At 32.2% G+C, this 26,251-nt stretch overlaps 3 protein-coding genes and 1 pseudogene across 4 annotated transcripts; all 4 read right to left on the minus strand.

Annotated features, from left to right (window-relative positions):
* Positions 1 to 623: 623 nt before the first annotated feature.
* Positions 624 to 3,546, minus strand: LOC108468588 (BURP domain-containing protein 13-like). The gene is made up of 4 exons (XM_017769469.2): positions 3,468 to 3,546; positions 2,967 to 3,053; positions 1,441 to 1,944; positions 624 to 1,291 (listed from the first exon to the last, which is right to left on the minus strand). The coding sequence occupies exons 1-4, from the start codon at positions 3,544 to 3,546 to the stop codon at positions 624 to 626; spliced, it is 1,338 nt and encodes a 445-aa protein (XP_017624958.2).
* Positions 3,547 to 9,313: 5,767 nt separating this feature from the next.
* On the minus strand, positions 9,314 to 12,700 carry LOC128279360 (protein RAFTIN 1A-like). Its single transcript, XM_053017928.1, has 4 exons — positions 12,646 to 12,700; positions 11,150 to 11,249; positions 10,123 to 10,907; positions 9,314 to 9,981 (listed from the first exon to the last, which is right to left on the minus strand). The coding sequence occupies exons 1-4, from the start codon at positions 12,698 to 12,700 to the stop codon at positions 9,314 to 9,316; spliced, it is 1,608 nt and encodes a 535-aa protein (XP_052873888.1).
* An 85-nt stretch (positions 12,701 to 12,785) lies between these two features.
* Positions 12,786 to 19,878, minus strand: LOC128279361 (BURP domain protein RD22-like; annotated as a pseudogene).
* Positions 19,879 to 20,812: 934 nt separating this feature from the next.
* On the minus strand, positions 20,813 to 23,505 carry LOC108467847 (probable diphthine methyl ester synthase). 2 transcript variants are annotated; one of them, XM_017768654.2, is made up of 7 exons: positions 23,279 to 23,505; positions 22,470 to 22,621; positions 22,259 to 22,383; positions 21,769 to 21,998; positions 21,599 to 21,638; positions 21,426 to 21,517; positions 20,813 to 21,342 (listed from the first exon to the last, which is right to left on the minus strand). In XM_017768654.2, the coding sequence occupies exons 1-7, from the start codon at positions 23,481 to 23,483 to the stop codon at positions 21,122 to 21,124; spliced, it is 1,065 nt and encodes a 354-aa protein (XP_017624143.2). In that variant the 5' UTR covers positions 23,484 to 23,505; the 3' UTR covers positions 20,813 to 21,121. The 2 variants fall into 2 exon arrangements, with proteins under 2 accessions (XP_017624143.2, XP_017624144.1); XM_017768655.2 differs by having other exon boundaries at positions 23,316 to 23,450.
* Between the last annotated feature and the right edge of the window lie 2,746 nt (positions 23,506 to 26,251).

A 26,251-nucleotide genomic window follows, 5' to 3' on the forward strand; every position in this document is an offset into this window, starting at 1 on the left:
ATAACAAAATTAATGATGTCTTTAAAATAATAACAAAATTAACAATAAAATAAGTTTTATACTATATCCAAACAATAACAATAAAATAATAGCAACATAATAGTAAAATAATAGCAAAATAGAGAGAAAAAAAATAAGAAAATAATATTAAAAACAAAAAAAAATTCATTTAGTGAATTCGGGCTGGGTTGGGCCGGGCCAAAAATGTCTTACTCAATTCCTGGCCAATTTTTTAAACGAGTTTTTATTTTTTTGTCCAAGCCCATTTTTCGAGTTTATATTTTTGCCCAAATCCTCTCACATTTCGAGCGGGTCTTTGGACAGGGCCAGGTGGCCCGACCCATGAACAGGTTAGTTTAGGGTGTATTACCGTGCCATTAACAAAGATTAAGGGTGTTATGAAGAGGTCTCACGTTCATAAACCGAATGAAACTTTTAGTTATCAAGATCAACATTTTGGGAAAATATGCACCACAATAGAAGATTTGCGAAAGTTGAGGGGTGATTCATGCCATTTATACAAGCATCTTTATTCATCTTATAAGATGATTATTGAAATACAAACACATAAAGTAAACAAAGAAAGAGACTATTTTCTCTTATTCCAAACATCTTATAATTGTTCAGTTGGAGACCCAGGCGAGGGTATCTTTAGCAAGGAAATGGCAAATGGGGACAGTTCCAGGCTTCACTTTGAGAATCTGAAATGATATATGTTTTGGGCTCCAAGCCGATGTATCTTTGTGACAAACTGCCAAAGCATTAGCTTTTGTCCCATCTCTTCCCACCAATGGAACCTTATACACTGTTGTTTTGTTGATGGAATGACACAAAAATACAGCACGTGGATACCTTTCCTTATGGCAGACAAGCTCGTTTTCACCCATGTCTTGCATTCCCCTAGCAATTGTAAACAATGGGTTGTTTGTTTCTTTGGAAAGATGGTTTGATAGAAGCTGGATTTCTTTCCCAAGCGTTGCAATACTTAAACCTATGAAGGACTCTAGCGATCTGACACAAAACATTTGTTCTCCATTAACGGCTTCTCTTTCGCAAACTCTAATTGTTCTTTTCATGATTTCAGCTTCCCTTGTTTGAGGTTTTAACGAGAAATGGTTAAAAATTTCAGGAAATTTGGAACTTGAGAAGGGTATTGACTTGGCAACTCGGTCAGGCAAAAATGGAGTTCTATCACTTGCTGCTATGAGACTTGGTAAATTCACCAGCTTACCTGTGCGTAGATCCTTTTGGAAGAAGAAGATAGTTTCATGGATTGAAGAAACCATTTTCCCTACATTTTGGATATAAAAAGAAAGCATGAGCGGTGAGCCTAAGTATAACTTGATTCTCATATTTAACTAATTAAGTTTACAGACATATATGAGAAATTATCTCATCCAATTTTAATAAAATTTTAGGATTCCACAATGATGAATTTACCTTTGGGTTCTGTGAGTGCTTCTTCTCCATTTCCATGACGGGCACTAAAATCATGGTCCCGATCGTCAAATTCTTCGTTTCCATTGTTGGAACTGGGCTTAGATCTCCAAGTATCAAAATATTCATCTTCACTATTTCCCTGGCTGCCACTAAAATCATGGCTCCAATCATCAAATTCCTCCTTTCCATGGTTGCTACTAAGCTTAGACCTCCAATCATCCAAATATGCATCTTCACCATTTCCATGGTTGCCACTAAGCTTAGACCTCCAATCATCAAAATATGCATCTTCACCATTTCCATGGTTGCTACTAAGCGTAGACCTCCAATCATTAACATATGCATCTTCACCATTTTCTTCACCTTCACTACCACTAAGCTTAGAGCTCCAATCATCAGCATATGCCTCTTGACCACCACTAAGCTTAGACCTCCAATCACCGTTTCCTTCATCTACTTCTTTTGCATGATTGCTTTTAGAAACTTTAGCAATTTCAGATTCGCCTGGAATGTTTAAGTAACATCTATTTTAGAACATTAAAATATAAAACACAAATGATTGAATCTATCTTCTTCTTTTTCTTTTTCTTTTTCTTTTTTTTTTATGTCTATACTACTATTTAGAAAGATTAAATTTATGTATATGATGAGATTTGAGCTCAATTCACTTTTATTGAAAAAATTTTAAATTACCACTCACTCGAGCCTTTATTTTATTTTATTTTATTTTAATATTCACAGTTTATTAACTCTATAAATTTTATCTATACTATTAATATAATCCCGATTGAGTTAGTATAACGAGTCAACTGGCACCAACTCAATTAATAACCTACAAAATGACTTTTCATATTTAAAATAAGTTATATTATTCGATAGTACTCTAGTCTTTTCAATTAAAAACAATAAATATATGCCTATATTTTTATTGTATGTTGTTTTTAAACACACATCTATATTCTAAACCTATAGTTCCACACGCATACGCGTATGATAGGATTTCTTATTAATAAATGTATTTGATTGAGTTGGTGTCACAAATTAATCTATTTTTTAATTTTAATATCGTATATATTTTATATATTGTTATTATTAATTAGTTTCAGACCATACATTTCATTATTTATTAATTGTATGTCAATTTTAAACACATATTTATATTCTAAATCCATAGTTTTTACATACATACACATATAATAATATTTCTACTATAAATATATTAATTTTTGTACGAGAATGAACTCACCTTTAAAAGTGTCATCAATTACATACTTATCATTTTTACAAGAGTTCCTTGTGAATTTGTTAGACAATTGAAATCTTCATATGGATCTAAATATTTCCCATTATAATTTACAACATCAAATCCAATTTCTTGAATTTAAATCTCTCTAGGTTAAGCACTTAAATACCTTTTTCTTTTTAAGAAAAAATAAATGTAAATATAAAATCATTAAAATAACATAAATGATTGAACTTATCTTTTCACATAGATAAATTATTTTTGTGTGCGAGAATAGACTCACCTTTAAAAACGTCATCAGTAACATACTTATCATTATTTACAGGAGTTCCTCGTGAATTAGTTGGACCATTGAAGTCTTTAGATGGATCTGAAAATATCCCAATATAATTTATAACATCAACTAATTAAAAATGTTTTAAAACGGTCTAAACTCTAGGTTAAACACTTAAATACCTTACTTTTTCTAAGAAGAAAAAATAACAAATGTAAATATAAAGTCATTAAAATATCACAAATGATTAAACTTACATTTTTTATATCGATATATTATTTTTTTGTGCTAGAATGGACTCACTTTTAAGAGTGTCGTCAATTATATACTTATTACTATTTCCCTGCATATTAGTTGAAGCATCGAAATCTCTAGATAAGTTTAAACTCAAAATCTAAATCTTCGAAATTAGACATCTCGTCGAAAAAGTGTTTCCAAACTCTATAATAAACAATTAAATGTTTTTTTAAAAGCAAAAGAATAGAGTTAATAAGATAATTGAATACAAACCAGATGATGGTAAGATATCCTTCAAAGCCTTTGGCATCGGATTGTTTGGGAACACTGATTTCCAATAAACTTCTTCCATCATAGCACCATGATTCCTTGCAAATACAATCTAAAAAAACTAATAAATTAATTAATTAATACAAAATAAAGTGACCATATAATTAAAACAATTTATTACTAAATATTAAAGATTAAAGCTCACATTGAGTAAAGCAAAGACTAGAAGGAAATGGAATGCCATTGAATGTAGTAGGAATGGTATGCTCATTTAGATTTTGGTATGAAAATAGATCAATAAGTTACTTGTATTTATACCCATGCATGCATATATGTTGTAAATGGATAGGCAATAAAAAATAGCTTCTAAAAGTCAACATTCATTGAAATTATCAACCTTTATTAGCTCACAATGTGCATACTAAGAGAATAGTTTTTTCTTTTCTTTTCTTTTCTTTCTATGTTGTTTAATATACTATTTAGTGTCAGGGTTTGGTTTAATATTTTATTTGATTCTTGAGTTTTTTTTATCTAAATTTAGTACTTGAGTTTGTTTTCAGTGCTTACTTTAACTTTTAATCTTGTCATACAGTAATAGGCACCAACCCGAGATCCAAATAAGCTTCGGGTTGCCTACTCGCGACCCGACCAGACCCCACTAGATGGATGCACACGAGACGTACAGTGAGAGGACAGTTAGGGGAGCTCATGATATTGGCTCGCAGGAGTTGAAAGGAGCTCGCGGTATCAACTTACAGGAGTCGAAAAGAGTTCGCGGTCCCAGCTCGCGGTCCCAGCTCGCGTACACCCAAGGAGTTCGCATGGAGGAGACTGCGAACTCTAGCATGCAACTTGGAATGGTACACATGTCCAACATGCTCGAGGCCTACTTAAAATGTCAGTCCTATGAATAGTGGGATTAAGTCATGAACAATGATAATATATATAAATACCTGAATGTTTCCTCTAATGAGATACACACAAAATTACTCAACAAATCCTAATTAAGTACCTAATTTTTTTTGTCTCTATTAAGTACCTATATTTTTTTATTAAAGCGCAGGCGTTAAATATTTACTGGGTCACATAATTTTGTTTGGTTTGAGTACCAAATTAAATGTTGAATTCAAATTCAAGTACCAAATTGAGAAAAAAACTCAGGTACCAAATTGAATATTAAAACTAAACTCAATTACAAAATGGTATATTAACCCTTCTTTCTAAAGAAATTATCGACATTAGTTGTCTAATTTTCCCTTGACTTATAATTATAATTACTTTTCTTTCATTGTTGGAGAAATTTTTTCTAAATGCTAAGCTATTGTTTTATTTCTTGGTTTCTATCTGTCTTTAAACCGGATTATAATTAACATTTAACTTTTCTTTTTTGCAAAATTATTTTTTATAACACACTTTATCCGACTCAACTTAATCAACTTATATACCAAATAATACCGTGATATTGAGTCTCCATGAGACGGGTTATTATAATTTTATTCATCATCAATAATAAAAATATTATCAATATATATATATAGATTTTTTCTTTTGAATTTTGTTTACATTTCGGATTAATCTATCGTATTATATTTGAGTTTAACATTTTTTTCTAATGTAATATTTGTGGGGTTTTTTTTATCTAATGTGATATATTTTTTGACAAGAAGTTATATATTTTAGTAAAATAATGATGCGAATTTTTAATATTTAATTCAAGTTTTAAGGTTGATTTAATGAAGAATCATAAGTAATAATATTAGCAATCATTTTAAAACTCAAAAAATCACAATTATTTAAAAATTAAATAAATTGCAATTAAAATTAATTTTATTTTATGAACAAAATAATGAAAATACAAACCTAATAATATTAGCAAATAGTTTTTCTCAACCAATTCTAGAACTCGAATTAAATATTAAAAAGTTAACATTATTGCATTTGGGTATCAAAAATATGTAATTTTGTCAAATGCAAATATCACATTAGACAAAAAAAAAGAAAAAGAAAAAAAGATATCACATTAAAAGAATGTCAATCTGTCAATTGAATTTTAATTTAATTGGTATCAATATTATTGTTAATGCAGAAAACGTGAATTTAAATATGTTAAAATATATTTATTTTTCTATTTAAAGATTAGTGAGAAATTATATAAAAAGTAGGTAAAACTTAAATACTAAATAGTTGTTGTCAAGAGAAATGGAAAACATTGGTTGACCTTTTTCTTTTCTTAAAAAATAGTGCTACTTTGTTTTTGCATATGATGTTATCTTTTGACATTGCCGCTTTTATAGTTGACTTTTTCAAGGAAATGACTTTTAAAATAATTGTAATTTTATAAGGAAATGACAGTTTTTCAAGAGGCATACTTTTTAGGGAGAATGGGGTTTGTTTTAAGAGAAAATGGAATTTTTTTTATGGTGCATGAGCATGGATAAGGTAAGTGTTTGAAGTGATTGAATATGTGTCAGTGGAAGTGCTCATTTCAGTTATCATTATGTCGACTTATAATTTGTCTTATTTGTGGTATATTTGATCAAAATATTTCTTGCATTTTTTTAAGGATTTTGGGCAGTTAATTTTGTGTTTATTATTGGATAAGAGATTGAATCGGACAAGATTTTTCAAGGATTCCTGTACAACCTACTTATCTTGTATACTAAGATGTGCAATCCAAGAATATATGGACTAAATTTACGATCTTTTGTGTCATTATATTAAGGATAATTGATTTGATGAGATTTAAGCACATCAAGATGGATTAAAGTTTACTTTGTGAAGATGGAATTGTGCTGTAGATATTGAAGGCTTGTTCAACCTTGATAGAGGTTTTATTACTGAGGCAAATGTTTTTTTAAGTAGCTGTCGAATTGCCAACGAAAATGGTTACTTCGGCTAACACTTCAACAGGCAACATAACTTGCTTTATTTGGAGTTGGAAATCTTTTCAACCATTTCAATTTGGCAATGACTTAAATGATTTTGTGGACATGTTTGACCCATGTTTGAAAACCCAGATTGTGGTGTAACGATTTGGTTTCCAATGGTATTGAAAAATTCGGTTTTGAACTGAATTTAATGAATCATATTATTAAATAATTTATAATAGAACAATTACGTTACAGAATTGAGGGGGGTCAAATTAGTGAATTTGATTAATTAAATCAATTATTAAAAATAATACAAGGACTAAATTGTTATGTGACAAAATGAGTGTAAGTGATTTATGACTTAGCAAGGTCTTAGATGGCAATTTAACAAAGGACTTTAGGAGTAATTAAATCATTGTGAATCCATGGTAATATTACTTAAGTGAACTAAATTAAACACCATGTTAATCATGTATATATATATATATATATATATATATATATATATAGATAGATAGATATGAAAGATAGTGGGATGAAAGAGAAAAACTATTTTCTCTTCTTCCAATTTCTTCAAGCTTTCTACCATTACCGATCCATAATTAAGGCAATTGTTAAGTCTTCTTCGTGAATTAATGATAAATTTTTAATTGCTAATGCTAAATCCTTAAAGCCCATTTGCTTGATCATTGAATTAATGGAATTATGGTTCAATTTCCATTGTTTGGAGTTTTAGGAACTTGAATGTTAAGAGATTAGAATACATGTATGTTAGAAACTAGCTAGTTTATGGCTCGAACATGCTACAAATATAATAAGAAGTATTCAAATAATGTTGGACTTAATTTAAATGATTTGATTAATTATGTATTATTAAGGACTCAATTGTAAAGGATAGAAATTTTGAGGTCTAATCTTAAATAATGATAATAGGAGCCCCTTGTACTATATTTATGAAGTCGATTTTGAATTCAATTGGGAAAATCGAAGGTTATGAGCCATCAGATTAATAGGGCTTATAAGGACTAGAATGAATAAAAATACATTTATGTTTAACTAATGCCAATATGTGAATTTGATTGAAAAACTGATAGTTTTTTGAAACTATATTATTGAACTCAGTGAAAGATGACGGCGAAACATCAAAGACAAAGGGAAAAGAAAAGGTGAACATTGAATAGTTACTGCGGTTTGTGCTTCTATAATTCCATTTCAAATTGCTTTTGTAAACTAAATTTTCATTATAATCTAATATGAATATACATCGAGGTAATGGTATCTTTCCTTTATAAACTTTGAATGATGGATTTGATGTGATGATAGTTAAAATATGTGATGAATATTCGAAATTGTGTTTGATATATATATAAATATTGATACATTGATATTATGATATGTGTGACAATGGTGATTATGATGATAATGTCCCATTAAACGATGTTAGACGTAATCCGAGTATAGTTGGCATGTCATAGGGTCACCAGTACAATAAATTACTAGCTCCAATTCCTTGAGGATCATGGGCAAATACTCAAAGCCATCATAGCCGGGTAATTGGAGATAGCAAAAAAAAAAAATCTCAATTCCCAAAGGATTGTGGATTTACTTGTTATATAGATTTGGCTATCCATTCTCATGTCTATATTCGAATAATAAGGGCCAAATGAGTAAGCACTGAAGTTGGTATTGAAATGTAAAATGTGGCACCCTAAACCCGGCTAGCTGGACTGACCCAAATTCGAAACGTCACATTAGCCACTTACATGACTCTTTTTACCGTCATCCAAACACACCATAAAACCAACCATCAGACCATCAAATCATGCTTAATCAAGTACTTAGAAACATGCAAGCCTAAATCGTGCTTCGACTAACACAAATTAGCAATTTAAGAAAAGGGGTAAAACTGTCATTTTACACATAACAAGCGAAAACTCGTAATTCAAGGAATTTAGTCCCACTAGTATATTAGGCATTTTATTTTAAGCCATTGGTGAAAATTTCAGCTCGAAACGATATTTAAAACTCATTTAACTAGAAATCGAAGTTTAAGGGTTAACTCGTAAAATTTGCAAACATCAAAATAAAATATTTTAAGAAATTGAAGTTACCATACTGAAATTCAATGTAGAAAACCAAGTCATGTAAATTTTCAAAACACTTTGTATTTGTTTAAGGCCTCCAATTTTATTATATAAAAATAATGACTTATTTGCAAAGGTCTCAAAACATGCCCAAGCCACTCAGCAATCATATCGAGAATATGCGATTTTTGGTGTCCTGACATAGTCTAGAGAAGTTTCTTCATCCCAACGATGCAAAAAATGACGTCACGACAATGGATGCTCGTCGCAACGACAATCAAGCTCGTCACGACGACACACCGTAATATTACAGAAAGATTGCAACATTTGCATATGACACTTTGACCCCCAATTACACGTACCAATTTGAGATTTCATGCCATTTTCCCTATTCTAGCATAAGATCATGCCTTAACATTCTTTGACATTCAAACCAATTACCTGTGTGCCATGCTTTTCTAAAGTCTTGAATAAAGGGGATTAAAATTAAAATTAAAACAAAGTAAAAAGAGATTAAAGAAAAATTCTAGTCAAAGCAAAATCTTAATTTAGGTCAATTATTTTTTAATCCTTTAAAATTGAAAAAAAAAATGATGACATGGGAAAAAGTGCCATACGTACGGTTTTGTTGGTCATATTACAATACCACTAACAAAGATTAATGGTGTTACGAGGAGGTACCACATTGATAAACCGAATGAAAATTTAGCTATCAAGATCAACATTTTGGAAATATATGCACCACAATAGAAGATTTGCGAAAGTTGAGTGATGATTTATGCCATTTATACAAGCTTCTTTACTCATCTTATAAGATGATTATTGAAATACAAACACACATAAAGTAAACAAAGAAAGAGACCATTTTCACTTATTCCAAACATCTTATAATTGTTCAGTTGGAGACCCAGGCAAGGGTATCTTTAGCAAGGAAATGGCAAATGGGGACAGTTCCAGGCTTCACTTTGAGAATCTGAAATGCTATATGTTTTGGGCTCCAAGCCGATGTATCTTTGTGACAAACTGCCAAAGCATTAGCTTTTGTCCCATCTCTTCCCAGCAATGGAACCTTATACAATGTTGTTTTGTTGATGGAATGACAGAAAAATACAGCACGTGGATACCTTTCCTTATGGCAGATAAGCTCGTTTTCACCCATGTCTTGCATTCCCCTAGCAATTGTAAACAATGGGTTGTTTGTTTCTTTGGAAAGCTGGTTTGATAGAAGCTGGATTTCTTTCCCAAGCGTTGCAATACTTAAATCTATGAAGGACTCTAGTGATCTGACACAAAACATTTGTTCTCCATTAATGGCTTCTCTTTCGCAAACTCTAATTGTTCTTTTCATGATTTCGGCTTCCCTTGTTTGAGGTTTTAACGAGAAATGGTTCAAAATTTCAGGAAATTTGGAACTTGAAAAGGGTATTGACTTGGCAACTCGGTCAGGCAAAAATGGAGTTCTATCACTTGCTGCTATGAGACTTGGTAAATTCACCAGCTTACCAGTGCGTAGATCCCTTGGAAAGAAGTAGATAGTTTCATGGATTGAAGAAACCATTTTCCCTACATTTTGGATATAAAAAGAATGCATGAGCCCAAGTATAACTTGATTCTTTATTTAACTTATTAAGTTTTCATGCATATATGAGAAATTATCTCATCCAATATTGATAAAATTTTAGGATTCCACAATGATGAATTTACCTTTGGATTCTTTGAGTGCTTCTTCTCCATTTCCATGACGGGCACTAAAATCATGGTCCCAATCGTCAAATTCTTCGTTTCCATTATTGGAACTGGGCTTAGATCTCCAAGTATCAAAATATTCATCTTCACTATTTCCCTGGCTGCCACTAAGTTTAGACCTCCAATCATCAAAATATGCATCTTCACCATTTCCATGGTTGCCTCTAAGCTTAGACCTCCAATTATCAAAATATGCATCTTCACCATTTCCATGGTTGCGACTAAGCTTAGAGCTCCAATCATCAACATATGCATCTTCACCACTTTCTTCACCTTCACTACCACTAAGCTTAGAGCTCCAATCGTCAGCATATGCCTCTTGACCACCACTAAGCTTAGACCTCCAATCATCAGCATATGCATCTTCACCACTTTCTTCACCTTCACTACCACTAAGCTTAGAGCTCCAATCATCAGCATAAGCCTCTTGACCACCACTAAGCTTGGACTTCCAATCATCAGCATATGCATCTTCACCACTTTCTTCACCTTCACTACCACTAAGCTTAGAGCTCCAATCATCAGCATATGCCTCTTGACCACCACTAAGCTTAGACCTCCAATCATCAACATATGCATCTTCACCACTTTCTTCACCTTCACTACCACTAAGCTTAGACCCCCATAAATCATTATATTTATCTTCTTCATCTCCTTCACTACCACTAAGCTCAAATCTTTTTCCATGATTGCTTTTAGAAACTTTTGCAGTTTCAGGTTGGCCTGAAATGTTCAAGTAACATCTATTTTAGAACATTAAGATATTTCAATCCTTATATAGGATTATTACACAAGGGTGGAATTTTTTCAGCTCCAAGCTTAAGAAAATGTCGTCATGTCATGTCTTATTTAAGGTATAATGATTTTCGATCTTCTAACTTTACAAAAAAATCATTCTAATCTTTTGTTTATTTTCTGTCTTTTTTAAATTTTAAATTTACATTTTTTTATCAAATCACTTCAAAATAAAATAGACTTTAAATACAAATCAGATGGTGGTAAAATATCTTTCAATGCCTTTGGCATTGGATTGTTTGGAAACACTGATTTCCAATAAACTTCCTCAAGCACAGTACCATGGCTCCCTGCAAATACAATCTGAGAAAAAACTAATAAATTAATTAATGTAAAAAAATGGCCTTAATGAAAACAAATTAATACTAAATGTTGAAGATTAAAGCTCACATTGAGTAAAGCAAAGACTAGAAGGAAATGAAATGACATTGAATGTAGTAAGAATGGTATGCTCATTTAGATTTTGGGATGAAATTGGTGCAATAAGCTACATATATTTATACCCATCCATACATATTTTTTGTCAATGGATAGCCAATAAAAAAATAGCTACCAAAAGTCAACATTCATTGAAATTATCAGCATTTATTATTCTACAATTTGCACAGTAAGAGGATAGTTCTTTTTCTTTGGGTTAATATACACTTTGGTACTTGAGTTTAGCTTCAGTATTCAATTTGGTACCTAAATACTTTAGTCTCAATTAAATACCTAATTTTGGCTTTAATATTCAATTTGGTACTTGACCCTTTTTTTATCTCAGTTAAATACCTATGTTTTTTTTATTAGAGTATGCTTTTTTAATACCAAATTGAGCGTTGAAATTAAATAGGTATCAAATTAAATATTAAAACTAAATTCAAGTACCAAATAGTATATTATAAGAAATTATGGGCATGTCGAGTTTACCTTTTGACTTATAGATTATAAATTATAGTAAACTATTTTCATTGTTAGAGAAATGTTTTCTTATTATTAAGCTATTGTTTTTCTTATTATTAAGCTATTGTTTTTATTGCTTGGTTTCCAATTGTTGTATTTGATACCCGAGTTTTTTTTTTCAATTTAGTATTTGAGTTTGGCTTCAATGCTCATTTTGGTACTTGTGTTTTTTCAATTTGATACTTGAGGTTTTTTTTAATCCTAATTAAGTACCTCTGGCTTCTATATTCAATTTGGCACTTAAAACTTTTTTTTTGTCTATATTAAGTACCTATGTTTTTTATTAAAGTACACGCGTAATGAAATGAACTTAATATATATAGATGAAAATTTTCTTTTGAATTTTGTTTAAATTTTGGCTTAACATTTTCTCTAATGCAAAATTTATGTTATTTTGTTCAATTTGGTACCTATATTTGATAAAAGTTATACATTTTAGTACTCTAAGATAATAGTGTTAAGTTTTAAATATTTATTTCGAGTTTTGGGATTGATTTGATGAAAATCATAATTAACTAATAATATTGATAATCAATTTTGATGAAATCAATACTAAAACCGAAAAAAAAACCACAATTATTATATTGTATGTAGTAAATTAAACCAATTCATACTTAAAACTAATTTTATTCTATTAAAAATAATGAAAATTCAAACCATAACCGTATTAACAATTAACTTATACTAATTAACATTAAAATCTGAATTAAACACTAAAAAATTAATATCGTTACATTTAACTACCAAAATATCCAAGTTTTGGTGGTAGCTCCTCCGCAAATAGACTTGATAAAGTCATATTCTTATTGAATATTCATAATAACATAAGAGATTATGGAAATACAAACACACTTAAAATAAACAAAGAGACATTGGAGACATCTTCAGTTGGAAACCCAAAGTAGGGAATCTCTAACTAGGAAATGACAAATGGGGACAGTTCCGGGCTTAACTTTGAACACGATGAAATGCCATATGCTTTGGGTTCCAACCCGATGTATCTTTGTGACAGACCGCCGAAGCATTACCATTTGTCCCATCTCTGCCCATCAATGGAACCTTACACACTGGTGTCTGATGATGGAATGGCATAAAAATACAGCACGTGGATACTTCTTCTTATGGCAGACAAGCTCGGTTTCTCCCATGTTTTGTACTCCCTTACTAATTGTAAATAATGGGTTGTTTGTTTCTTTGGAAAGCTCGGTTGATAGAAGCTGGATTTCTTTCCCCAGCACCGAGATACTTGAATTTATGAAGGAGTCTGTGAAAAATAAAATAGAATAAAATAAATAAAAAATAAAGAACACAAAAATTTTACGTGGAAACCCTTTCGGGAAAAAAACCACGGGCAGAGGAGAAGAAAATTCACTATGTCGAAAAATTTTTACTCAAATACAAGAGGAATAGACTATGTCTATTTATAGGCTTGCAAAGCCATATTCTAGTAGGATTGAAACACCTTATCCTAATCAATATAAAATAGATGGAGTTTAATAAGGTTTAAAACCTTATTCTAAAATAAAATAAAAGAAGTCTAGTTCTATATGGATTTTACTTTTATTTTATTTTCCATCGTATTTTATTTAAATAAGAATTTGGGTCACTTAATTCTAACAATCTCCACCTTGACACAAATTCTCAATGAACAAGTTCTTCATCGCGAACTTTCAATAAACAAGTTTTCACCTCTTCCAAAAACCCCTTAAGGGTTTAACTTCAACAATGAACACCAACCAAGTCTAAGCAATGCTCAAACTTGGTTATAGGAAGTGACTTAGTCATCATATCTGCAGGATTTTCATGAGTGCTAATTTTGCTCACAACAATATCACCACGAGCAATAATATCACGAACAAAATGATACCGAATATCAATGTGTTTTGTTCTCTCATGAAACATTTGATCTTTTGTAAGAAAGATGGCACTGATTGTCACAAAATCATGTCTGATTTGAAGGTCTTCATTGAGTTCACTAAATAGTCCTTCAACCAAATAGCTTCTTTACAAGCCTCAGAATCGCCATGTACTCGGCTTGATTGGTAGACAAAGCGATCGTAGTTTGCAAAGTGGCTTTCCAACTAATTGCACAACCTCCGATTGTAAAGACGTAACTGTGAGAGATCTTCTTCTATCAAGGTCTCCAGCAAAATCAGCATCAACATACCCTATAACTCCATCTTTAGTTCTTCCAAAGCTGTAAGCAAACATTAGTAGTGCCTCGTAAGTATCTTAAAATCCACTGAAGCGCTTTCCGGTGTTCTTTACGAGATTCGCCATGTATCGCTAAGCTGACCGATCGCATATGATAAACGGACGTGAACAAACCATAGCATACATGAGAGATCCCTTGCACTAGAGTATGGAACATGTGACATGTACTCAATCTCATTATCGATTGAGGAGATAAGGCCGATGAAAGTCCGAAATGGTCGCTAAAGGAGTACTAACGAGCTTAGCACTCTGCATATTGAACCTGCAAAGAACTTTCTCAATGTACCCCTTCTGACTTAGGTACAATTTACTTGCTTTTCTATCTCTGAGAATCTCCATACCAAGTATCTTCTTTGCTGGTCCTAAATCTTTCATCTCAAATTCTTCACTTAGTTGGGCTTTAACCTTTCTTATCTCTCTTTTATCTTTTGCTGCTATCAACATGTCATCAACATAAAGAAGTAGATACACAAAAGAACCATCACTATTTTTCTTAAAGTAGACACAACTGTCAAAACTACTTCTTTTGAAATCATGAGAAGTCATAAAGGAATCAAACCTCTTGTACCATTGTCTTGGTGATCTGTTTCAAACCGTAAAGGGACTTTTTCAAACAAGCAAACATAGTCCTCTTTTTCGAGACTATAAAACCCTCCGGTTGTTGCATGTAAATATCTTCCTCAAGTTCTCTATGCAAAATGCGTTTTACATCTAACCGCTCAAGCTCCAAATCATGCATGGCAACAATACCAAGCAAAGCTCGAATCGAACTATGCTTAACAACCTGGAGAGAACACATCTGTGAAGTCCACTCGAATTTGATCTGTAACCCTTTGCAACAAGCCTTGCTTTATATCCGGGTTCTTCAACTCCTGAGTCCTTCTTTCTTTTAAACACCCATTTACAACGAACAGCCTTTTTACCTTTAGGAAGTTTTACAAGATCCCATGTTACTGCTTTTTTGTGGAGTGATTCCATCTCCTCTTGCATAGCAAACATCCACTTTTCTGAGTCTTCACAGCTAATCGCCTCAGAATAATTAAATGGCTCTTGATTCGCATCTATATCTTCACCACATTTAAAGCATAAGCAACTAGATCAACCTCGGCATACTTCTTTGGAGGTTTAATTTCTCTTCTTGTCTGTTTTTGGCGATAGAGTATTGCGGTGAAGAAGCAACTCTATTCTCAATTTTGTCTTGGCTTGAGGAGTTGATTTCGTATTAATCGATGCTCCACCGCTTTTGGTTTTCTTTATTGGAAGAGTCTTTAAGAGATAAGTTAGGTAGCATAGCGTTTCATCAAAACAACATCTCTGCTAATCACAACTTTTCTATTTTCAGGACACCATAACTTATAGCCTTTTACACCACTTTATAACCAAGAAAACGCATTTAATGGATCTCGGTTCCAATTTTCCATTATCAACATGAGCATACGCAGACACCCAAAATCTTTAAATCGAATAATTAGCGGGATTACGGACCATACCTCTTGTGGAGTCTTTTTCTCAATGGCAGCGGATGGAGATCGGTTGATCAAAAACATGCGAGAGGTCGCTTTCGCCCAAAATGACTTGTAAGTTGGCATTTGACAACATACATCGAACCTTCTCCATGATCGTTCGTTCATTCGTTCGCAACGCCGTTTTCTTTGTGGAGTATGATGAACTGTCAAGTGTCTCATGATCCTTCGACTTGCACAATCTATTAAACTCATCGAGCGAACTCTAAGCCATTATGCATATGAAGTATTTTATCTGCTTTTCCGTCTGTTTTTCAATCATAATTTTCCAAGACTTAAATGTGGAAAACACATCGCTTTTCGCTTCGGAAGAACGCCCAAACTTTTCGGAAAAATCATCAATAAAGGTTAGCATATAATTAGCTCCACCTCTCGAAGGCACTCGGACGGCCCCACAGATCGAATGGATATACTCCAATGTTTCCTTCGTGTTATGGATTCCTCTAGTGAATCGAACTCTCTTTGCTTCCCAAGTACACAAGTGCTCACGAAATTCGGTTTGCAAATTCCTTGCCCATTAAGAAGTCCTCTTTGCTTAATTTCGCCATGCCATTCTCACTCATATGCCCTAGGCGCATATGCCAAAGTTTAGTAATATCATCATCGACAAGGAAGAGGAAGCGGCAATTGCATCACCGAGAATGATGAGAACCACGTAAAACATATAACTTGGCAATCTTTCTTTGCCCTTTCATCACAACAAGGACCCTTTGAAATCTTTAAAACCCCACTTTCATTGTGTATTTGTACCCTTTTGAATCAAGAGTACTCAACGAAATTAAATTTCTTTTCAATTCGGAACATGCCGCACGTCACTAAGTGTTCGACAACTCCATCAAACATCTTAACTTTAATTGTTCCAACACTGCGATTTTACATGAAGCATTATTTCCCATCAAAACAACACCTTTGACATCTTGTTTCATAAGTTGTAAACCAATCCCGATTGGGACTCATGTGGAAGGTGCAGACTGAATCAAGTATCCACTCGCTTACTTTAGAATCATTGATGAAGCAACTAGAAGTTCACCATCGCTGTAGTCTTCTACAACATCGACTTCTTTGGAATTTTCTCGTCTGTTTTCCTTTTGATTCGCACCTCCTTTTAATCTTATTTTGTAGCTTATAGCACTCAGATTTAATGTGCCCTTTCTTCTTGCAGAAGTTGCAAGTTTTACCTCTGTTTGAAGATTTCGATCTACCCTTAGATTTACCACGAGGATTCCATTCCTGTGTTCTACCACGATCATCATCAACATTCCGGTCTTGTCTCCCACGAACAATGAGACCCTCTCCCTGAGAGTTGGGTTTAACCACAAGATGCTTCATCTTATCATACGAGGTTAAAGAATCATAAACCTCATCAACTGTGAGAGACTCGCGGCTATATAAAATCGTGTCTCTAAAGGTTGAATAAGACGGGCAACGAACAAAGTAGAATCAACCTAGATCTTCCTTATCATCTCGAACCTCCATGGCCTCCAAGTTTGAGAGAATTTCTTTAAACACTGTTAAGTGTTCGTGTACAGACGCACCTTCCTCCAAACGATGAGTATAAAGACGCTGCTTCATATGCAACTTGCTTGTTAGAGTTTTCGACATACATATTTGTTCTAGCCTCTTCCATAATGTGGCAGTTTTCTCTTTCATCACATCCTGCAAAATTTCGTTGGACAAATGCAGATGTAATTGTGTTAATGCCTTTCGATCCTTACGCTTCTTCTCTTCATCTGTTAATGTCGAAGGCATCTTATCTATCCCTAGCAGGGCATCCTCTAGATCCATCTGCAAGAAGCGCTTGCATCTTAATTTGCCACAACGCAAATCGGTGTTGCGATCCAACGGTGGAATTTCATACTTCAAAGACGCCATTACCGTGATCGAGATGAATAACCCGAAACTCGATACCAATTTGTGAAAAATAAAATAGAATAAAATAAATAAAAATAAAGAACACAAAATTTTACGTGGAAACCCTTTCGAAAAAAACCACAGGCAGAGGAGAAGAAAATTCACTATGTCGAAAAATTTTTACTCAAATACAAGAGGAATAGACTATGTCTATTTATAGGCTTGCAAAGCCATATTCTAGTAGGATTGAAACACCTTATCCTAATCAATATAAAATAGATGGAGTTTAATAAGGTTTAAAACCTTATTCTAAAATAAAATAAAAGAAGCCTAGTTCTATATGGATTTTACTTTTATTTTATTTTCCATCGTATTTTATTTAAATAAGAATTTGGGTCACTTAATTCTAACAGAGTCTAATGATGAGGCACAAAACTTTTGTTCTCCATCAATGGCTGCTCTTTCGCAACCTCTGATTGTTTCATTAATGGTGTTGGCTTCCCTTGTTTGAGGTTTTAAAGAGCAATGGTTCAAAATTTCAGGCAATTTGGCACTTGAAAAGGGAACTGACTTGGCAACTCGGTCAGCTAAAAATGCGGTTCTATCACCTGCTGTAATGAGACTTGGTAAATTCACAAGCTTACCAGGGCGTAGATCCTTTTCAAAGATGTCGGTAGTTTCATTGATTGAAGTAATATTATCTGATTCAATAGAGACCTCTTGGTGGCCTTTTGCAAAGATTGTTTTCCCTAAATTCAGTTCAAATAGATAAATTTTGGATATAAAAAGTATGCAAATCTAGTCCCTAATGTTTATATCTTTTGTCAATTTAATTTTTTATTTAAATTTCATTTTAATGAAAATATTAATTAAAACATTAAATTTTTAAACATGGCAGCTAGCATGACAGTCTACTTATATTCCATGCTGCTTTTTTAAAAAAAATGATGCTATGTTAGTATGACGTGCACATGGACTTCCATGCGAGTTGTCGCGCTAACAATGTTAAAATTTAATATTTTAATTATTATTTCCATTAAAACAACGATTTAACTAATTTTTTAAAAGTTAAGAATTAAATTCAACTAAAAAAAGAAATTAACAATTAAATAGATAGAAAATATAAACATTAAACTAAATTTATCAATATGCTTATACTATCTAAATCAATTAATTTACTTTTAATTGATTCCCCATTTATGTAATTTCCTCGCAAATAGCAATTTTGAGAGTTTGGAATTTTTAATCCTATAGATGGGTCTTCATATCTATAAAGTGGTCCATCGATGCTGCCTAAATGGCATGAAAATATTTACAAGCAAATTCTAAATGTTAAAAGTTTAATTAATTTTGTTTAAATAATTGAATGTTATATGGGTGTGATGGTAAGGCATATTGTATTTTTAAGGGAAAAATACAGGATTAAATTTTGAAGTCAACATTGTTGAGAGGAATAGTCACGAACCTCGAATATGGACCGTAAAATGGACATGAATAATACAAAAAAAAAGATAATTGAATATTATATTTGAAATTTGAAACATTAATAATTTATCTTTGATGTCAATTGAGTTTTAGTTCGATTGGCTTGGACATTGTTGCCAATGAAAGAGAATGTGAATTCGAGTGCGCTAAAGTGCATTATCCTCCAATTTATAAGTTGAGGAGGCACTATGAGTATTTCTAGACATTATATCAAAATGAACAGATATGATCAAAACCTATAATGAGATTATTCAAATTTCGCAGTTTCAAGGTTATTACTTAAGTTTTCATCTCCATGTTTTCGTTTGGTGCTTAACTCTTCGGAATTAGACACCTCAACTGAAATTAAAATACAAAACACAAATGATAAGGGTAAAAAAAAAAATTTGTAACAATTATATTCTATAAAAAATGATGTAAATAATAAATGATGTTTTAGTTTAATAGTAAAATACAAACGTTGAAAACTACAGAAACTTGGGTTCAAATCCTATTACACATATATCTCTATTATTCCATATAAAAGATGTAAAATGAAAAAAAACACACTCAAAATAATATAATTTACTTTGTAAAATAAGGATTTTTCGTCATTACCTAATTAAATTGATGTCCGATTTACTCGTGACACCAGACTTAATAAAAATTTTAATATTTATAGAGATTTGAATACAAACCAGGTGATGGTAAAATATATTTCAAGTCCTTTGGAATTGGATTATTTGGGAACATTGATTTCCAAAAATCTTCCTCAAACATAGCACCATGGCTCCTTGCAAATACAATCTAAAAACAACAACACATTAATGTAAAAGTGAGCCTAATTAAAGCAAATTAATACTAAATATTGAAAATTAAAGCTCACATTGAGTAAAGCAAGGACTAGAAAGAAGTGGAATGCCATTGGAATGTGAATGGTAAGCTTATTTAGATTTTGATATGAGAATGGAACAATATTTATATACCAATCAAAATGGTATATTCATAAATTATTGTAGAATGGAGCTGAAAAATTGGCATGCATTTATATGTTGTGATGTATATATACACCAAAGTTTTTCATTCATTGAAATTTGCAGCTGAAAGTATGGCATGCATATATGTTGTGTATATTAAAATTTATGCAGCTGAAAATTTTGTTTTATATAAAAAAATTTCAATTCTTAGATATGTATATTGATGGATTTTATTTTCATTGATATAATAGAAGCATCATATTGATTTTAAATTTTGGGTGTGTAACAGGGACAATCATGTTGATAAATTGAACGCCTCGATTATTAAAATATTAATCACATAACATAATGGAAAAGGGTAAATTACACTCAAGTTCACTAAACTATTAGTAAATTTATATTTTTGCCTCCCAACTTAAAAATTACAAAATGTTCATTGAACTATCCGAAAGTTCTCATTTAAGTCATCAAACTATTAAAATCGTTATTGTATGAGCTTCATTCGCACCACCTACACCAATTGAAAACTCTTCTTCCCTTTATACAATTTTTTTTTCATGAAATAACTTTAAACGTCATAAATTTGCAAACCGAAATCCAAATAACTTTCTTCTCCAATCTTTGACACTGGCTATTCAATCGATTTGGATTTAAAATATACTCTTTTGCTCATCAATGGATACTAATCCACCGTACCAATCGTCGCTTAAAAGCTTGCTAGCTGGAGTTTAAAAAAAAAATATTAAATATAAACTTTCGAATAGTTCATAGATCATTTTGTAACTTTTTAAAGTTGAATGACTAAAATGTAAACTTATTAATAGTTTAATGCATCTGGTGCAATTTACCCTAAGAAAAATTTGAGAGAGAGAGGGGCACAAATTTGATTGTGTAAATGTATTATAAGTTCTTCAATAAAAGGAAAACTAACACAGCTCTAGAAAATAAAAATGAGTAAAAAGTATTACAAATCAGTCCAAACTGATATAATACAGTTCAAAATGTGTTCCATTTTCATTTCCAGACATCAAAAAATGTAGATAAAGACCAAGGTATATATTGGTCTCAATCCACAAACATGCACGAGAATACATACCGTAAAATTGTTTTTTTTCGGAACCAAATAAAAGCGAAGCTCAATATAGATTTCGAAAGAAACAGTAACCTATGAATCCACACCAGGAGGAAGATTCAAGCGATCCCGTTGCCTTTCTGTTCTGGATTCTCGGTTGTAATCTTGTAGAACTCCAACATTTCGTCTTCCACCGGATGAGTCTTGCCTACTATGACGAGGCAATGTAAAGGTTCCCCAAAATTGACTGTACGAAGTTGTCTCATTGTGCCTGCAACTATCATCTGATCCTCGCTTCCCAGTCGAGCAAACCCAACACAGTTCGTGTCTTCATCGTATGCTGCAATGCAAAGTAAACATAAAATATGCTTTACTGGAATTGTAATTTTAAAGATCGTTGGAGGGTCATATCCTCGTACTCACCAGATTTACCGTGCTTTTGTTCAACCTCCAAGAGCTGATCGATGGCAGTGTTTATCGTCATGAACCTTGGTGGTTCATATTGCTTTCTTCCCCTGGAATAATACGATATAAAAACGAGAAATATAATACATAGTTAAAAAAAAACAGTACGAGCTGCAACATCTGATACCGACCTGCACAATGATTCCAATGTTGGTTCCTTTACACGAATATCTGTAGGAAGAAGGGAATGATCAATTTAAGACTCCCCAATCAGGCAGAGCATACAACAATAGCCCGTAAATCCATAAGTTAATGTGCAATTAAAAACCTTAAAACAGGAGTTGGTATGAAGCAACCTCACCTAAAAGGCAGAGTGTGTGCAATCCAAGATTGCGGTTTCTTTCAATTTTCTCGTAAAAGCTATCAGGCCTCCATGTTTCAGTAAAGAATGGTATTGAAACTGTCTCCCCATAATGATATAGCTGCAATCCACAAATTCCGATTGCATTCATCACGGATGCATTATGTACTACCTTGACATCAACCCTCATTGTCTTTGCTCGAACAACAAGATCAATGTGTGTTGTGGCTCTGCAATTATCCCGATCAAAAGCCTAATGAGAAAGCTAAGCAACTAAGAAAAAGATTTCGAGGTGAACAAAGACTACTGATGTAATCGAAGCTCAATACACTTGGAATCTCCAACAAAAGAAAAGGACCACGATTATATGCAAATAGAATAAAGAAAAGCAATTCCATATATATACTCGAAAGAGCATATGATGAAAATCAACGGGAGCATATGACATACAAATAACTTATCATAAACCGGAAAGACACTATGATTATACCCGAAAGGATCACCAACAACAAGGAAAGCAACATCGGATCCACGAGCCTCTGACAGAATATTATCTACTTTTTCTTCAACCATTTCTCTATCCGCAAGTATAATCGGTTTCCCATACAATTTCTCCTGACATTTTTTAAAAATTCGAGCACAAATGACAATCCTGAAAATTCAAAGATAACAAATATATCAAGAAAGAATATTCTTAATACCAAAGTGGATAAGCCATCCGTAGAAAGACCGAAGGATAGAAGAGACGTATAGGCCTCGATGTACACCTTCTCACATTTCTTCACTGCATCTAAACCTTTTAGAGTAATGTCCCTCTCATCCCCTAATCCAAGGCCTATAATGTATAACATCTCTGTCGATAACCAGAATAAATCATTAGCTCGAATCTTATCGAACTATTAAGACGATAACATTAAAACGGATTAAGTATATCATCGTATACCATAGATGATCAATTCCATTCTCTGTTTCTCACACTTGCAGATTTCATGCTAAAACATTCACCATAAATTCGAACAGCTACAGCAACTTGGCTATAAATTTTCTACTTCGAAGCATCGAAAAAGAATCATTTTGACATTGAATTCGGCCAAATATATAGCTCAAAAATCTACATAGAACTTAAACCAGCTTTTATCTAAAATCAACAGCAACACCAATTTGCCTCAATAACCCACTAAAAAATCATCCTTTTACTACCTTAGAAACATCAATCATTTCCTTTATAACCCCAAATTGAAAACTCAAAACAACTTACACCCATTGTTAACAACATCAAGTCAGTTCATTAATATGAAAAAAGGGTCTTCTTTTATGGGGAAAAAACCCTGATTTTCACAATTTCAGCACAAAAACAAAGCAACCAATAAAAAAGCAAATTACCCAGAAGCATAAATGAACTAAACTTTTCTCTCAACTTGATAAACTTGTATATTAATAAGAAAATACACTATGAGATACCATCCCTAAAGTAATAAATTCCCACTAAATAAGAAAGAAATGGTCTTACTTGAACTCCAAAACCAAGAGAAAAAGCGTTCCCTTACTTTTGGCCGACGAGAGAGGAAGTTTCTGATGGAAGAACGTCGGCTACTTTCACTAAGAGGTAATGAATTGAACGAAAGATGTGTGAGAAAGAAAGGAGGAAGCGAGCACTGAATTTGGGTTCTGGCGGCCAAAGAAATAAAAATATGTTTTTTTTTTAGTTTACACATATTTCCCTCTAATTTCTTACGTTGTCATAAAACACTTTTTTTTGGGCTAATATAAATTTTAGTCCTTGGGGATTAGACCTGTTCATGGGCCGGGCACTTAGCCCAGTCTAAAGGTCTGCTCAAAAATTTAGAGAGTTTGAGTAAAAACATAGAACTAAAAAATGAGTTATGTTAAAATAATAATGTCTATTTAAAAAACGGGCTAGGTCTTAGATAAGCCCAAATATGCATGGTTGTTTGATTTTTCTATTTCTTGTTATTTTGTTGCTATTTTCTTTTTTTTTTTCACTATTTTGCTACTATTTCACTTGCTATTGCTATTATTTTGTTGTTATTATTTGAATATTGTATAACTCTTATTGTGAATTTTGTTACTATTTTAGTATTTTTAATGTATTATATATTTTTTAAATTTATATAAAAATAATATAAAAAATTAATATTGACGGGCTGAGCTCGGGTTTTAGCGTTTTTATCCGGGCCGAGTTTAGACAAAATTTTAAACCCATTTTTTGGGTCGGGTCGGGTTCAAGCCTAGCAAACGGACCTAAAATTATGGTTGGGCCCAATCTGGCCCATGAACATCTCTATTGGGGATTAGATTCATGTTGGTATTTATATTTTTTGGTACACTTTGCTAATTGAACTTGACAACTAAGTTAATTTTTGTTCCTAGATTTAGATTCTATATTTCTATCAAGATTTAATGACGTAGCTTTTTGATATTGTGTAACATCATCACATAAAATTTTAAAAATATATTTTTTAAATTTTCAAATGATAATGTGACACAATATCAAAGTGTCACGTCATTAAACTTTTACATTTGTCAAATTTAAGGATTAAAATAGACTTAGTTGCTAAGTTCGAAATCAAAATGGACAATAAAATGTATAGATACTAATGTGGACCTAATTGTTAAGTTCAAAGAGTAAAAGTTACATTAACCCTTCTTCCCCTTCTACTAAAAATTCAACTAAAACTTTTTGAGGGTTTTTTTAAAATTTTTGAAAATTATATTGATATATTTTATCATTTTTTAATTTAAAAAAAATCTATTTTTAATTTAAAAAATTCGTAGAATCTATAAATAAATATAAATAAGGAAGCCATACATTGTAATTGGTTGAAAGTGCCAGCTGGAGAAATCTAATTTGACCACATATCAATCATTTTTTAAACACCGTTGGACTAAACCGGTTAAGAGAGTGTAACTTTATCTATCAATCTAAGCTAAAAAAAAAAATTAGTACTAAGTAGAGCTGATCATGGGCTAGGCGGCTGCTCAAGGCCCGCTTGAAAAATGGGCTTGGGCAAAAACGAGGCCTGTTTAAAAAACGGGCCAGCCTCGAGTAAGAGTTTTTTGCCGGCCCGCCCGCCCAATTATATATTAATATATATTTTTATTTTATTTTTAATTATTTTAAATTTTTAATATAACTATTTTTATTATATTGTTAATTTGTGTATTGTTTTAAGAATTGTTTTAGTATTATTTTTATTTGTTTTAATATTTATTTTATGTTTTTAAATATATTTGATTTATTATATTTTTAAATTTTTTATTTAATGAAATAAGAAAAAAAAATTAATATGGGGCGGGGGCCGGGCTCGGGCTTAGTAATTTTATTTCAAGCCAGGCTTGGGCAAAAATTTAGGCTCATATTTCGGGCCGGGCCGAGCCTGGGCCTAGTAGACGGGCCTAAAATTTTATTTGGGCCCGGCCAGAACCCGGCCCGGCCCGGCCCATGATCACCTCTAGTACTAAGTGAGAAAAGTGATATACTTTTAAGGGCTAAATCATACTTTAAGCCTTAATTTTTTGAATAAATTATCCCATTAATCACTCTAAACAGGAGTTATTTCTATTTTGGTTATCCCAAATTTTCTTTGTTAATTTGGTCACCTTAATTGAAGAAATCAATCAAAACGGTCACTCTATCATCTATTCCACCGTTATGTCAATTTATTTTTTACTTATTTTTTAATTTTCTTTTTCCTTTCTTTCTTTATTTTTTTTCTCGTTCTCTCTTCTCTTTTCTTTCATCTTCTTCCTTACACTAGTCTTCCTTAAATCTTTCTTTTCCATCAATTTGTCACACCGTACAAGTTGAATTTTTAAAAGACTAAAATTTTTTCTATTGAACGAGTTATTTAACCTTTTAAAAAATTGCCACAAATCTCTTGTATTATTGTTTTTTCACGCAAAATCAGGGAATTTTTATTTTTTTGTTGTTTTACGATTATTCTTACTACTATTATCAACGTATAATAGACATATTTTTTTTAAAATAAAACTTAAATAAACAAATGGTCAAATAATCGTTGATTTAAATAAATTTTGAGTAGCTTTTAATGCAAAAAAAACTTGAAAGGGAGTAATCAAAAACAAAAACTTTGGAAGAATAGGAATTTGTTCATCTTCCAAAACATTAATTGAAGGGGTTATGATGTTCTTAAGTCCTCTCTCAGTTGGGCCTAACATTTTGAGCCTTTCCTGCTTGGGACCTATAATAGATCAAGCTCTTAGGTGATTCATCATCACTTTTCACATGAGTGGGTGCATTTATTTACTGATGGACCAGTGGCAAGAGCCTCCGAAAATGCCTCAGCGAGTGGAGTGGTTCAGGATCGGGATGAAAATTGGATCCTGAGATTCACACATTATCTAGGCAGGTGTTCACCATTGGAAGCATAACTTTGGGGGTATTCTTGATGGCATTCTCATTTTGTTAAATAAAGAGTATAAGAGAGTCAGGATCTAGATG

This window comes from Gossypium arboreum, chromosome 8, assembly GCF_025698485.1.
Source record: "Gossypium arboreum isolate Shixiya-1 chromosome 8, ASM2569848v2, whole genome shotgun sequence".
NCBI classification, from domain to species: Eukaryota; Viridiplantae; Streptophyta; class Magnoliopsida; order Malvales; family Malvaceae; genus Gossypium; species Gossypium arboreum.